This window comes from Rhinolophus sinicus, chromosome X, assembly GCF_036562045.2.
Source record: "Rhinolophus sinicus isolate RSC01 chromosome X, ASM3656204v1, whole genome shotgun sequence".
Classification (NCBI taxonomy): Eukaryota; Metazoa; Chordata; class Mammalia; order Chiroptera; family Rhinolophidae; genus Rhinolophus; species Rhinolophus sinicus.
In genome coordinates, this window is record NC_133768.1 from 112,133,060 (window position 1) to 112,147,587 (window position 14,528).

The following is a 14,528-nucleotide window of genomic DNA, read 5'->3' on the forward strand; positions in this document are numbered from 1 at the left end:
CCAATTAGGGGTCGTTAAACATTACAAGAATCATTTCTATGCCTTTTCTACCACTCACAGAACAAATATTACATGCCTTCAGGCTAGGTACCATGCTGGGGCTGCAAAAGCAGAAAGAAATGCTCTTACCTGCATTTGGGAAGACACTTCACTCTAAATTATTGGAAATACACATGTATGGGTTTGGGTTAGAGAAACCTTAGAATTTACCATGTAATCTAAGAAAGGTATCATGATTGTGATGCTGGAGGGGTCTTTTCCGCTAACAACCTCATTTAACTTTAGTTTTATGAATGGCACTAGTAGTAGTCTGAGCTCAAATGCTACAGAATTCGTTAACACCTGTATCTAACAGTCTTTAAGAAATACATGTTTCCAACACCACCAAACAATTCCCTAAATCTCAGTGGGCACCGACTTGGGTGTCCTACAAATTTAATTCAGTTATGACACTCCCGACCTGGAGTTAGTGTCAGATACCCCAGATTAAGGGCTCAGTCCCACAAGAATGTCCCCATTTCAGACACCTGTTGCAAGTCTGGGTTGTCACTTGTGCTTCTGACCTACTGGCTATAAATCTGAGCTTCCCAAAGAGCCTCCTCTGCCCCCCACATCCCGGGTTGGATTAACTTGCTAGAGCAGCTCACAGAACTCAGAGGAACATTTACTTAAATGCCTACCAGTTCATTATAAAAATTATTATAGAGACATATGAACAGATAGATGAAGACGTACACAGGGTCAGGTCTGGAAGGGTCCTGCTCTCTGGAGCTTCTGTCTCCATGGGACTGAAATGCACCACCCTCTTGGCACACAGGTGCATTCTGGTTCACCAACTGGAGGCTGTTCCAACCACATCCTTTTGGGTTTTTGTGGAGGCTTCATCGCACAGGATTGATTAAATCATTGACTACTGGTGATAGAACTCAATCTTCTCCACCATGTCTACCGCCTCCAAAAGTCAGGGGTGGGGACTAAAAGTTCCAAACCTCTAATCATGTGGTTGGTTCCCCCCACAACCAGCCCCCATCCAAGGGTTACCTAGGGGCTTTCCAAAAGTCACCTTATTAATGTAACAAAAAACACCTTTATCACTCTTATCAGTTAGGAAAAATCCCAAAGGGTTTTAGGAGCTCTGTGTTAGGAATGGAGACAAAGACCAAAGATATACTTCTTCTAAGTGACAATATCACAAGTACCAAACCCAAAAGTTTCATTTAACAGGTTTATTTTAGCGGCTCAGTTTTATTACAGTCTCCATATTTGTTGGCTCTATTTCTATCTGTTCTGCATAGATGGCATATTTATTAACTTTTATAGTTGACTTTTTCATTTGATATTGGCTGCTACCTGGCCTGAAGAGTCAGGAGGATAAAGCAAACTTGCTTGGTGGAAATGTGGTGCAGCATTGAACTTCTCGGCAGAACTTTACTTTTCTGTGGACTTCAGTGTCAGCTTTTCTGCCTCTTCTTTTTCAAATCCCGAACAGACGAGAGATCTTCCCTTGGGATACCGAGCACAACACTTACGAAGTTCTTGGATGACAGCCTGACACTGAGATTCCCTGTAGTTGTTGGCTGAAAAACAGACAGGCAGACCGCGGTCATGATTTCATAGGACTAAGGCACAGGGAGGTTTAGATCATTGCTTCCCACTCCTTTTCACTGTATTGTATCTACAGACAGTAGAGGATGTACCCAGGTCCACTGAATTCTTCCTGATGTAGAGACCAGTCAGCAGGTTAATTAGGAAGAAGGGTGTGATTTACAAAGTGGTCAAAAGGTATTTTTATACCTGGGGTGCCAAAAAATGTATACACATGACTTGTATTCATCTTTTGTTATCCTTATATATTTATTACAATTTTAATACAGTTTTCCCTTTCTTAAAATGTATGTAAATTTTTTTGGCACCCTCTGTATATCATTTCCTTTTCTTTAAGGTTGAGTTACTAGCTTATGTGCCTTTTTCTAGGGCACATATAAGTGGTTTTTATCCTCACCCCCCTTTTGGGTGAATTAGAAAAATACACATATCATGCATATTATTTTGCACAGTTTAAGGCTTCTGGCTGGCTCGTAGACCTTTGCAACCAAGTCTGTGCCTCAGAGGTTCCCAAACTGCAGCCTCAAGGTCAAATTCAACCCCTTTTTACAGCCCTGAGCTACTAATGGTTTTTATATTACAAAGGGTTCTCTTTCTCCAACAAAGACCTCCTTGCCTCCAGCCTAAAATGACTGGCCCTTTACAGAAAACATTTGCAGACCCTGCTATATACATAGACCCCAAGTCAAAGAGCACTTGACCTAAAGGTTCTAGGTCAGCTGCAGTTGATCTGAGTTCCTCGATACTAAAATGGGGTGCATGGGAGTTAGCCCAGAATTGAAAAGACAATTCGGACTAGAAAGGGAACATAGTAGGGTGGCTGAGTGCAGACTTGGAGCCAGACCAAAGTGATTGAAGTCCTCAGTGTACCCCTTACTAGCTGTGTGACCCTGGGCAAGTTATATAACTTCTGTGTTGATTTCCCCATCTATAAACTGGGGGTCACAGTAGCATCTACCTCATGGATGAAAGGATTAAATGACTTCATATGTTTAAAGCCTTTTTGGCTGTGCTTGTCATGCAGGGAATGTGAAATACTTGCTCTTAGTCCTTCCACGCCTCAATCCTCCCACACCATAGCAAGGGGGTGCAACCAGCTCTAACTTGATTCTGGTTCTACATTAGCCATTGGTTGCTAATTCAAATTAGTTAGAAATTTATTTGGGAGATGAAATTGATTGTGGAAAAGATTTTTTTTTGTTTTCTTAAATTTGGAGGAAGGGAAGAAAGAGATGAATAAAATGGCATTATTATACATTAACATTTTAGATGAGAAGATTTTATAAAATACTGCTTACATCGTAAAAAGAAAAGTCCAAGAATGAAAGTTAAAAGTCAAAGGAAGTATACAAACAAGGGTTTTCTTTGGTGCTGAGTCTTTCGGTGAAATCAGCATTTTTCTTCCTACATTTTTATATTTTCATGGGCATCCATCTCTATTAGTGTACTTCAGTAATGGGAAAAATGATTTAAAAAGTCAGTTTTCAAATTCAGAGAGTCTAGTAGCTTTTTCTGTTTCTTAGTGCCAATAATCATTTGCTGATTGAAAAAAATAAAATCCTCTGGCATTTGGTCAAATTTATTGGCTGAGTTAAAACCAAGTGGACAAATACCCTCAAATATGCTTTAGTTAAAATTCACTTTTGCCTAAGATAGTTGCTGACTTTGGCAACCTGAATTCCAATTGTATTTTCAACCCCTCCTTCTAACCTGACTTTTAAAAAGTGAGTTGTCAGCCACAGTGAAGTATAACTAACCCATTTAAAAACTAGTCTTTTTTGAAAAGGACTTTGCTCAGCTTGGTAATTTTCAACTCTGGCTGCACTTTAAAGTCACCTAGTTAGCTAGCTTTTCAGACAGATTCCTGCCTAGACCCCTGCCAATCACTTTTTATTTCTGCAACTTTGATCATACAGTGAGGAAAATCTTCAGGATAAGTTATTTACAGAAATAGTACGTTCTGAGAGGAGTTAGTGTTCTTTGCTGATAAAAAGAACAATTGGTCTCTTGTAGTTAGTTCACAGATGAAGTGGAAACAAGAAATAAAAGCCTTGAACGTAGTACCTTGTAAACATTTCTGTATTTCACAGGCTTGTTTCTGGCACGGATCCTTCTGCAGCATATCCAGAAAACTAAAATAAGAAAAATGATTTTTATTTTGTCTTTTATCCATAAAGACTTTAAAACCCCTCTAGAAGGAATTTTCTTCAGAGGCAAGCAGTATGCCCTCCAATTGTTGGAAGACAGTTACACTAAAAAATACTCTTCCCATTCATAGGATGAATCAGCTGTATTTTTATAATATCATTTCATTCAATTTGGAAGATATAAATAGCTTTACATGGAAAAATTTCCCCTTGTATTCAATCAGCTCATCTCGAATACTGTAAACCAATGTCCGGCAAGAAGAGCCGACGCCGCAGCCTGAAGGGCCTGCCCACTGCCCGGCTCTATCAGTCACAAAACCACCCTTGGTAAATGACTAAACTCCTTGAGCCTTTTTCCTTATTTGTGTATAAAATGGGGATCATACCTACCTCAAAGCACTGATGGGAGGATTAAATGTGATAAAGTGCATAGAATAGTGCCTGGAAGGCATCAAGGACTCCTATGTGTGGCTATTATTCCCAAGATTTTTAAAAAGTAAAAGTAAGGTTTTTAATGCACATAAACTGTTATAACTTTTAACTCAGGAAATTATCAGGTAGTAAATGCTTTCCTAGGAATCAGCAATATTTGGTGATATTATTACTTCCTGAGAAAGGTGCTAGTTAAGCAGCTAAAATGGTTTTTGGCGCTCTTACAGAAAGCAACTTATTTAAAATATCTGTGACCAGAGAATAAATTTAAGTGCCCATGACTTTGATCAGCAACTTCGAATAAACTCAAGACACAATTTCAGAAAGGAAAAAGGCCCAGGAGCCTTTGTAGCTAATTCCATTAATGCAAATAACCTCCTTTTGTTTTTTTTCCAGAGCCCCCTAAGTTCTCAGTGGATCCAAGTTAGGTCAGTACTGGGATGGGAAACACTGGAGCAAAACCTAGGATATTTACAGGATGGGAGAAGGAAAGGCGGGTGAATTGCTGCTGGGCAAATAAGCGACCAATAGATGTTGATGCTGCTAGGAGCTGCTCTCTTCTCTCTAAACCAGTACCAAGTCCTTGGTGATCAGAGCATCTGTTCTGTAGCGGGTGCTGACTTTTGTGGGATTCATCAGATCCCAGTTCCAGCTGATGATGTCCATTAAAGGTTCTATGGCAATTTCCAAAGGAGTCAATTTCAAGTTATGTATCCTGACTAAGTGCTTTCTGCCTGCGTAACCCTCTCTCTGCAGTTCCACTTGCGGTGGTCTTCATGACCCTTCCTAAACTTCTGTGTTCTTGAGCAGTTTGTCAACCCACTCCCTCCCCCAGGCCCACAGGTGGGTGCACTGCAGTGGTGGATGAAGTGACTGCCATATACTGAACAGAACAGAGCAGCATGTCTTCCTAGAATCCCAGCACCTGAAAGGAAAAATAGAGCATTAAAACCACCACAACCGAATGGAGTGAAAAAGAAGGGGAGACGGGAGCAACCAAAATACATACCAGGTTAATCATCAGGCAAAAGCTTAAGCAACAGCTCCTGTACTCCCCTGACCTGTCAGAAAAAGAGAAGTTTATAGAGTATACTGTTATGAGAGTCCCGACACAATGGAAAATGAGTAAGTGACATGTGTACCATTAAATGATGCTGGATCTGCCACAAGCGAGAGTTGTTATCCATGTAGCGCTCCTCGGGGTAGAGTTGCCACATGAGAGGTAGCTGGGAGGTAAGAAGGTGGCTTGGCCTAGCTGCGTCACCTAAGGGAACCTGAACCTGCTGGATTCGTGCCCTTAGGAAATTCGTGTCCTAATGAAAGAAGTGATCAAAAATAAAATCAAAGACTTCAGGATATCGAGGCTAGTTAGAAACCAAGTTGCTTGAAAGCAAAATCAATAAAAAAAGAAGCAAAATGTAAACAATTACCTCTTCCAGGACGGCCACCCACGTGCGCTGGTATTCGTCTCGGTAGATGCCCTCTTGGTGAACCCAGAGGTGATCGGGCGGGGCCCCCACATCCTCTCCTGACATTCTGGGCTTTGAGTTCCAATTCTAGCCCTGCTTTTCTCCACCTAAGCCTGCAGCACCCGCGCACAGGACACAGGTGTGACTTTTGGGGTTTGAATGAACTCACCGGGGAGCAATGTGACCTGGTACTAGCAACTACCAACCAGATCCAAACTTCATATATGTCTACTTGCACAGCCTAAGTGGAACCGAGGACATCTGAAGCATGACACTGAAGTGACACTCAGGCAGAGCCTCGGGTTGACAACGAAGCACTGCAGGATTCGGTTAGGGAAGGAGTTGTGTGGGAATGGAGGACTAGCACTGCAGGAAGCCAGGCAGTGGCCCGGAGTATGCATTCCCTAAGCAGTCTGACAAAATGCAGTCAGCAACCGGCTGTGCACAGGAGTGTGCCTCGGGGCACACTTATTGGGCAGGAGTGCAGTGTTCCCGTGTCAGGCTCCCTTCCAAGCAGTTTCCATTTCAAAGGCAACATGGTGAAGGTTGAATCATGCGCATGGCTTTCTATACTCAAATGAAAAGTTTGTTTTAAGAGCAAATGACCTATTTATCAGTTTACTTAGAAAGCTTATTTACAGCAGCTGGGCATTTCCAGAGGGGGTTTTCATGTTAGGGAAAATATTTAAGGTTGCTTCATGGAATTTTTGAGCTGCAAGAGACTTTGGGGATCATGGTGATCCGAAGCTGAATGAGAGAAAATGATAGTTATCCACCTAAGTTCTTGTTTCATTTTAACAACACTTCAGGATGTCACCGGAGCCCATTTTTCCCCAGAGTTGTGGGTTGAAACTAAGTCCTCAAGTCAGAAGGCCAGAAAAGTCCCTCTGCCCTTTGAAAGCTGTAGAGGAAGTAACCTCCTGGGCAAACTCTCCACATAAGGCAGACTCTCCTCTTAATGGCATAAGGATCCTCCACTCAGCCCTGCACCTCATTTCAGGGCCTCACAATAATTGACCTGCATTTTGCAGGAAGGAATCTGCTGGCCCTGGCTCACAGTGTCACAGCATGCTTTTCAGTGTGTTTCTACCTTTGGCAGAGCACAGATACAGCACGGGGGGATCTGCCCCACAAAACAAAGGTCTCCTATTCCCAATAGGTGGCCATTAGGTGGGAAGGGAACTGCAGCACAGCTTGGGAAGCTGATAAACCCTCAAGCGAGGCTGCCCAGGACAAAGCTAGCCACAGAGAACTGAGCTAAACCAAGCCCTTTTTTCAAGGACAACAACCTGAGTCTGATTCGTTTGTTTCCTTAACACTGTTGTTAGTTTACCTTCCCTAAAAGGAAAGTAGAAAATATCTTTTATAGACTTAAGAAGGGGTCTGACTTTAGCGAACTTAACATCACAGTTGCTTCACCCATTGTACCCTGAATGGATCTGACTCTGAGCCCATTATCGTAAGCTCCCATCTCTCTCATTTTAGATTCACCTAAACTCAAAATCCTTCTCCTTAACCAAATCAGGATTTCTCTCAATGGCAATACCACCCCTCCTGATTTTGCAGACTCAAAACTTACGAGTTATCTTGGACTTCATCTTCTTTAGTTGTTACATCCTAAGCTCCCGTCTCTCTCATTTCAGATTCATCTAAAGTGAAACCCCTTCTCCTTACTCCCAAAGGCAACACCACCCCTCCTGATCCAGCAGACTCAAAACTTGCGAGTTATCTTGCTTGGACTTTTTCATGTCCTTCAGTTGCTACATCCTATCTGTCACCAGTTCTTGGAAGCAGCACTCCCACCATATTTGAGATCAACTTTCCTCCACATTCCAGGCTCATTTCTAGCTCCGTATCATTGATCTTGCTTCTCATTTGCCAAAAGTGTCTCCCGAGGCGTCTCTCTATCTCAGTACTATTACAGCACAGTGCAGGTGCCTTCTCTATGAAAACTTCTTGCCTCTTATGACTACTGTAGCATTTATGTCTAAAGCTCACATTTTGGCCTCTAATTATAAATTGACGGCTTATTTCACAAGTCCTGCCTCTCCCCAAATACAGTATTATAAGCTCTCCAATAGCAAGAATGATACAGTACTGGGCACCCTAAGTCTCAAATACTAGTCAAATAACATTCCTGTGAGTGGGTGGATATGTATGGTGAGTAGAGAAAGGAAACAGATGAAGGCCACGTATACACGGGTAGAGATTGATACTCTAGGTGTCAGTATTGTATAGCTGTATATTTTTTTTCAAAAGCCATTTTTTCCCATTTAGCAGATACATTTATTCTGCCTCTCCTTCTCCCCAGGGCTTTGGAAAGAAGTGATACAAACAAAAACCCCAGTAAATACTAATGTCAAAATAAAATATATTAAAGCCTGGATTTTGAGTACAAAAGAAATAAGTGTGGCCACTTTGTTGTTGTTGTTGTTAAGTAGAAACCAAGTGTCAAGGGTTTCAGGACATCTCAACCTCACAGATAGGTCCTAAGTAACAACCAACATTACTAACATTTAAATTTGTTTTAAATGAAAAGCAAAATTTTACAGGTTACACTGACATTAAAAGGAAATAATTCCAGTGGAACAGAGAGCAAACAAATTGGAGACGGTGCTCTGAGTTACTATGAATCACTACAAAGAGGTCAATGAATCGTTACAAAATATTCTGAGAAGAAAGGCAGCGTGATGTGCTGCTGTGACCCAAAGGCTAGCACGCTGGGCATCGGCCGGATGAGCCTGGGAACAAATCCCAGCACATGACTCTGGACTTGTGTCTGCCACCACTCACACAGCATGAAGGCCCAGGGAAAGGCAACTGCAGTGATCAAGGGACTGCAAAGCTGTCATATGAACATGAACCAATATCCTCAGCAGAGAAAAGCAAAGGCTGAGAGGGATTAAGAGAGAAGCCCACAGAATCTCAGGTTATATGAATGGGACACCATTTCCCTCAATGTGATTCTTGGAACACTTGCCCCTAGCTTTTTCCTTGGTCAAATAAGTTTGGGAATCTTGTAGAGTCATAACACACATTAACATAATACAAGCTCTGGCAAGTTATGTAGTAAAGAAACTTTATTTCGTTTAACATTTCCCAAATTTATTTGACTAGAGAACATATTTCTGCACATGCCACTTGTTCACAAAATTCAGGATCCCTTGAACTAAGCTGAATCTTTTAAAACCTCAAGATAAACTTAGGTACAAGGTGCAATACAATACACAGAACTTAAACATGTTCCACTCAACTCAAGGAATACTACCAGCTGCAAATTGACAGGAGTTCAAAAAAGTGTTTATATAGGTTTGTCATCTATAAAGGCACTAAAAGAGATTGTCCCCACGGGAGTCACCTTGATGCCACAGTCAGAGACCACACTGGCCTAGATTAATTTCTTAGTAAGGCATTTTGTAAATTATATTTTAAACGGATGATATACAACATAGAAGGGCTTCTGTAGGTAGTAATCTAAGTAAGACCATTATTTTTTCCTTTACAGAATGAATTATTTTGTATCTTTTTAAGATAGGATAATTTGCTTTAATTTCCAGGTATTTTAACAGTTTTTAAACATTAAGGAGTTGAATACACTTATTTCTTTTGAAGTCAATTAATAAACTCATCCAATTACCACAGTGAAGTTACCAAGAGCGTAGTCCCTGGGGTCAGCCTGGCCTGTGTATGAATCCTGACTTTGCCACTTACTAGCTTTGTGACCCTGGACAAGTTAACCTCTCTACATCTCAGTTTTCTGAGGTATAAAATGAGAACTAAAGAACATATTGATCATAATAGTCAGCACATAGCACTTCCTGTATATATATATATATATTCCTTTAATCTTAATAATCACCTGATTAGATGGATACTACTATTTCACCCACTTAAAGATGAAGGAAGTAAGGCACAGAGAAGTTAGATAACTGGCATGAGGTCACACAGCTAGGAAGCTTCAGAGACTGTGTCCAATTGGGGCAGTTCACATATACAAGTATATACATGCTTAGTAGATTGTCTAGCACATAATAAGCTTGCATTAATGTTAACAGTTTTTTTTTTCTACTCCAACCAAAACTTTAGAGCTGTAAAATGCAGCCATGATCATTACAAAAGGTAGAGAATGTCATTCTGGAATAAGAGATTAACACCACCAACAAACAAAAGTTGTTTTTCTTCTTGAAGGTGCTTAAAGGCACTTTATAAACTCAAAATATCCCATCATTAAACATAATGAGAGGAACAGCCATCCTGGCCCCATGAGGGCAGAGCATACTAACCACGAACAGTAATTGAAAATAATATATGGTGCAAAATTGAAACGTAAGAGAAAATTTAGATGGGTCCAATGTAATTGCACACTTGAAATTTCTACCAAGCTTCACCATTATCAAAATTAATCATGATAAGATGTGCCATGTGGTCCTTAAGCGTTAGGTAGAAATGGATAGTTCTATTGGTGCGGGCCGTATCTGTCGGGAGGCCTGGGTTGGAACTGACTTGGGAGAAAAGAGCAAAGCATCAACACCTCTTCAAGTAGAACCTTGGGAATGTTCCCTTTCCAGTACTGCCATGTCTGCCTGGCTTCAAAACGACACAGGGAATCGAAAACGGGATCAAACAAACATAAACACTGATGGGCTGTGGAGGCGGCACGGCATATATTTTTCTTTGATTTAGAATCGTTCCTAAAGTCCACGTGATTCCTAACCTTGGGAGTTGGAAGATCTGGACTTTGACATACGTCAAAAGGAAATTACTTTTACATATAATTTCACCACGTCTGATATCATCAAGACAAGGAGAGCCGAGGAAACTTGTGATATGCCAGACCTTGAATAAAACCTCAAGTCCCCCATTCCCCTTCCTTGTAACAAACAGATACTTAAAAGCCTTTGTAGAAAGTAGCAGCAGCCAAGCTTAAGAGTGATACTTTTTCAGATACAGTATAGCACTGCTTCTGCAAGAGGTTACTCACATGAATATAATGTTTCTTGGGCTAATTAATCCGCCTCTAGAGCAGCGAGGCTAAAACTTCCAGGTCCCCCAACCTGGGTCAGTCAAGCCGGTATCGGGACGTGAGCCCGGAACAAGGCGAGGGGCATCCGGGGCCGAGGTCACCCGAACCGAAGTTATGAGGCAAGGGCCGGCAACCGGAAGTGGTCCAGGGAGAGTGGTACAAAATTCAGGGGCCGTAACTTGGAAACAAAACAAAACAAAATAAAACCTTAACTATCTTAGGACCGAATTTCAAAAGAACGTCACCCTGGCTCAGGAGGCTGGCGCGCGGCGATGCCGCCTCAGGGCTGTCCCCAGAGCTTGTAGGCCGCGCGTACGGCTCTCCTCTGCGGGCGGGCAAAATGGGCGCCGGCGCTCGGGAGGCGCGTGCCCGGGCGCCCGGGCGCCGCTCAAAGACCACGTCCGCCTGAGGCCAGAGAGCGCCGCCTCACTGCCGCCCCCGCCGCCCGGCCTGACGCCCCGTTCGCGGCCGGCCACCGCCCTCCACCCTCCGCCCCGACGGCCACGCCTGCCCTAACCGGCGCGGGCGTTTCCCAGGTGCCGCCGGGCCGCCCCGCCCCCGCCCCCAAGCTCCGCCTCCGCGCCCCCGCCTGGCTCCCGCCCGGCTCCCGCCCCGCCCGCGCTCCCCAAGCCCCGCCCCCGCGGAACCCGCCCGCTGGAGCTCCGGGTTGGCCAGGCCTGAGTGGGCCCGAGGCGGACGAGAGCAGGATCGGACCAAGATGGCGGTGCAGGTGGTGCAGGCGGTGCAGGCGGTTCATCTGGAGTCGGATGCTTTCCTGGTTTGTCTCAACCACGCTCTGAGCACAGAGAAGGAGGAGGTGATGGGGCTGTGTATAGGGGAGGTGAGTAGGTCAGTCACTTAAGCTTGGCTGCAACCCTGCTGAGCAGTCCCAGCGTATCCTCGGGGTGGGTGCGAGCAGCGCCCAGGGCTACGGAGGCCACAGGCTCTTAAATCCTTGAACAGATCTTTGGATGGTCCTGTCGCGGGGGTTCCGTATCCTCTGGTTGCTTCTCGCTTGTTTAGCTTCCCGCAATTTCCCAGCGTGCCGCATAACCTTGGGGAGCAGGGGAGAGCTTGCTTTTTCTCTTGTAGGCTCTGGCCTTTTCTTTAGATCCGGAGTTATCACCCAAGACCAAAACCGCAAGTCAGGCCAGAAAGACATTATGACATAATAGGACATCACTGTATTAGGAAGCAACTGACCACGGTTAGGGCCCCTTGCCTCGCCTCCAGTTTTCTCTCTGGGATGCATTTTAAGTGTATGAAAAAACCTAAGAGAGGAGAGGGTTTCAAAGACGCACAAGTTTCTGCTGCGTCAAGTGGTGCAGAGGGGCGAAAGAGAATGAGGAAATAGAGCTTAGTCGTTTACAATCCAAAGTAACAATTCTCCAGTTTTTCGTGCCTGTGTACAGGAACAGATGACCTAATTTTTGTATAATCTGCATCCATGTACGTCAAGTAAGCGTTATATGATCAATAATGTTTTCTGCTTTTTCCCACTCTAGTTGAATGATGACACAAGGTAAGACTATATTTGTTTACTCATATCTTTTGGTCTCTCTGTCATTAACTCACAATTATGACAAGTTTGGCAGTATTGTGTACGGGTTGTTTTTTAAGTTACCATCATCAGTCTGTAGCTCCTTCAGTGATACACTTTGAACTCTATCCCAACCCTGAAGGTTGGTTTCCTCCTTACCAGTAGGATTTTCAGCTGAGATAGTAGGACCTTATGTGAAAAATGTGGTTGAGGGAGACAAGATCGTGAGTGAACCTGTGAAAGCTCTTACAGATAGAAGTTTGTTGAGTGATATGGCGCTATTATTTTCCCTTTTCTTGCTTGATGTGTTTTATGTTCTGTCACCCCTGAAATGACAATGAGATACTGGTAATTTTCTTTGTGGCAGATATTATTCACATTAAGAGACCTTTCCCTCTATTGACTCATTCTGCCATCTAAATTTGCTCCTCCATCTCCATGGCTTTCTGCCTCTCCGCGGAGAGCCCTACAATGATCTCAGAGATCCCCAGTAGCTGGAATGCTTGAGGTGGGAAAAACTTTGGGTTATTTTTATTTTAACTTCGAAACATAGCAGAATGTATACTTCTCAGGCCCACCTCCTTAATACCCAGGATTCTAGGAGTTTAGCTTTGCCCGTGAAAATGTTACGCACTCAGCCACATGTGCATGTGTTCCCGACTGCTTCTAACACATCTACGAGCACAGCTCTAGCTTCAGTTTACTTTCCCTCCTTTTCCTTTGTGTCTGCTAAGATTTTCTTCCCTTTTTTTCCTAATTTATCTCCAAAAGGAGTGACTCCAAATTTACATATACGGGAACTGAAATGCGCACAGTTGCTGAAAAGGTACGAGTGCTAGAATTTTGCATGATGGAAACTTGCAGTTGGGGAGGGATTTCTGTGCTCTGTTTGATGAACTCAGCGAGGGATTAATCTGGTTTGTGTAGGGCCACATTTATGGCTGGGTGGGGTGTTCTCTCTAGTAAAATCAGATGAAGAATCTACTCACTGGGAATGGGACCTATGTTTCTATTCTTTGTAGCATATTATTACTCCTTGATCAAGATGAGTAATCAACTGTCAGCTCTGCTCCTTGCTGACATCTGCCTGTTTTCTGGCTGGTTCACGTCATTGTTATCTTTTTATCCCGAGTCCCAATATCTACTCGGGTAACCCCTCTCTTCTTGCAAGCAAACTATCCATAGCTCATAGTTCTTAGCCGACCCCGAGTTTCTCTTTTCTGGTATGCTCTAGCTTTTATGGTCTGGTATAATGCTTCTCAACCTAATTGTTGTATAGGAACAGTTAATCCCCCCCATATGGTATGGAACAATGCTTTTGTAAAAGACAATAAAAGTAAATTATGTCCTCTTCTCCTGCCAAGCAGATGATTTGAGGTGATAACAGCTATAGGGCAACAACTCCATGTACCTATTACCCTTATATACAAGCTTCTTCATGTTCACCACTGCCTCTTTCTTCCCATATCAAGGAAAGAAGTCCACTTCCTATCCAGAGCTGCAGCTTCTTCACAGACCTTGCTTATCGAATATCCTGTCTCTCTTCTGAGTCTTCAACCTTTTCCTGCCATCTGGCTCTTTTTCCCTTGGGACAGAAATGTACTCAAATTACTCTCATTTTCAGAAAGGAAAGAAAAATAACTTATCAATCCTGTATCTTCCTGCGCTCACTATGATACCCTTCCTTTAATAGCCAGACCTCTTCAAAGTATAGGCTACAACCATAACTTATTTACCTTCTCCATTTAAACCCACCAAGGTCTGGGTTCCAGTTCCACCTCTCCAGCCGCCTCCTTATTGCTACATCAGTGGATTATTTCTGGGTGCTGATGTTAATCTTTCTCTTTGGAACTCAGAACAGTTATGGGTTTTTTGTTTTGTTTTTTTCTGTGTCTTCCCAGAATGTCATCCTAGGCAGCATTACCTAACCTATGGCTTTAGCTGCAACATACATTGAGGTTAGAGAGATCTGCCTTCAAATCCTTTCTCTGATACTTTGCGTGACTTTGTGTTACTTTACATCTGCGAGCTTCACTTTCTTTATCAGGGATAGACAGCCACCAACCTCATATAATTGTTGGGAGAGTTGGAGTTGGGTAATGTATGTAAAACATTCATCTGTGAAATGGGAATAACTATAGTACCAACCTCACTGGGTGATTGGGAGAGTTAATTTAACACACGTGAAAAGCACTTTTAAAAGTGCCTGACGGGTGGCTGGTTAGCTCAGTTGGTTAGAGCAGGAGCTCTGAATGACGCAGTTGCTGATTCGATCCTCACATGGGCCAGTGAGCTGCGCCCTCCACAGCTAG

The 14,528-nt window shown here is 43.1% G+C and overlaps 3 protein-coding genes across 9 annotated transcripts in view; 1 reads left to right on the top strand and 2 right to left on the bottom strand.

Moving 5' to 3' along the window:
* Positions 1–1,211: 1,211 nt before the first annotated feature.
* Positions 1,212–10,773, bottom strand: CMC4 (C-X9-C motif containing 4). 3 transcript variants are annotated; one of them, XM_019716076.2, is made up of 3 exons: positions 10,635–10,773; positions 3,670–3,737; positions 1,212–1,577 (listed from the first exon to the last, which is right to left on the bottom strand). In XM_019716076.2, exons 2-3 carry the CDS (start codon positions 3,725–3,727, stop codon positions 1,429–1,431), a joined length of 207 nt encoding a protein of 68 aa, XP_019571635.1. In that variant the 5' UTR covers positions 3,728–3,737; positions 10,635–10,773; the 3' UTR covers positions 1,212–1,428. The 3 variants fall into 3 exon arrangements, with proteins under 3 accessions (XP_019571635.1, XP_074180202.1, XP_019571634.1); XM_074324101.1 differs by lacking the exon at positions 10,635–10,773 and adding an exon at positions 4,660–4,794; XM_019716075.2 differs by lacking the exon at positions 10,635–10,773 and having other exon boundaries at positions 3,670–4,653.
* On the bottom strand, positions 4,970–10,772 carry MTCP1 (mature T cell proliferation 1). Of its 2 annotated transcripts, XM_019716074.2 has the most exons (5): positions 10,635–10,772; positions 5,615–5,766; positions 5,327–5,497; positions 5,194–5,245; positions 4,970–5,109 (listed from the first exon to the last, which is right to left on the bottom strand). In XM_019716074.2, the coding sequence occupies exons 2-4, from the start codon at positions 5,717–5,719 to the stop codon at positions 5,198–5,200; spliced, it is 324 nt and encodes a 107-aa protein (XP_019571633.1). In that variant the 5' UTR covers positions 5,720–5,766; positions 10,635–10,772; the 3' UTR covers positions 4,970–5,109; positions 5,194–5,197. The 2 variants fall into 2 exon arrangements, with proteins under 2 accessions (XP_019571633.1, XP_019571632.1); XM_019716073.2 differs by lacking the exon at positions 10,635–10,772 and having other exon boundaries at positions 5,615–10,628.
* Positions 10,774–11,306: 533 nt separating the features above from the next.
* Positions 11,307–14,528, top strand: part of BRCC3 (BRCA1/BRCA2-containing complex subunit 3) — a 52,567-nt gene continuing 49,345 nt past the window's right edge. The window contains exons 1-3 of one of the 4 annotated variants that reach the window (XM_074324100.1): positions 11,307–11,517; positions 12,182–12,198; positions 12,988–13,042. In XM_074324100.1, coding sequence (XP_074180201.1) covers positions 11,395–11,517; positions 12,182–12,198; positions 12,988–13,042 — 195 coding nt within the window. In that variant the 5' untranslated portion in view covers positions 11,307–11,394. The remainder of the gene's footprint in view (positions 11,518–12,181; positions 12,199–12,987; positions 13,043–14,528) is intronic. The other 3 variants (XM_019716069.2, XM_019716071.2, XM_019716070.2) reach the window with 3 other exon arrangements.

Coding starts and splice junctions, on each gene's coding strand:
- MTCP1 (XM_019716074.2), bottom strand. CDS start 5,719: ATGTCAGGAGAGGATGTGGGGGCCCCGCCCGATCACCTCTGGGTTCAC. Junction 5,498..5,614: donor GGGTGGCCGTCCTGGAAGAG/GTAATTGTTTAC, acceptor TTCTTTCATTAG/GACACGAATTTCCTAAGGGC. Junction 5,246..5,326: donor AGATCCAGCATCATTTAATG/GTACACATGTCA, acceptor TTTTTCTGACAG/GTCAGGGGAGTACAGGAGCT.
- CMC4 (XM_019716075.2), bottom strand. CDS start 3,778: ATGGATAAAAGACAAAATAAAAATCATTTTTCTTATTTTAGTTTTCTG. Junction 1,578..3,669: donor AATACAGAAATGTTTACAAG/GTACTACGTTCA, acceptor TCTGTTTTTCAG/CCAACAACTACAGGGAATCT.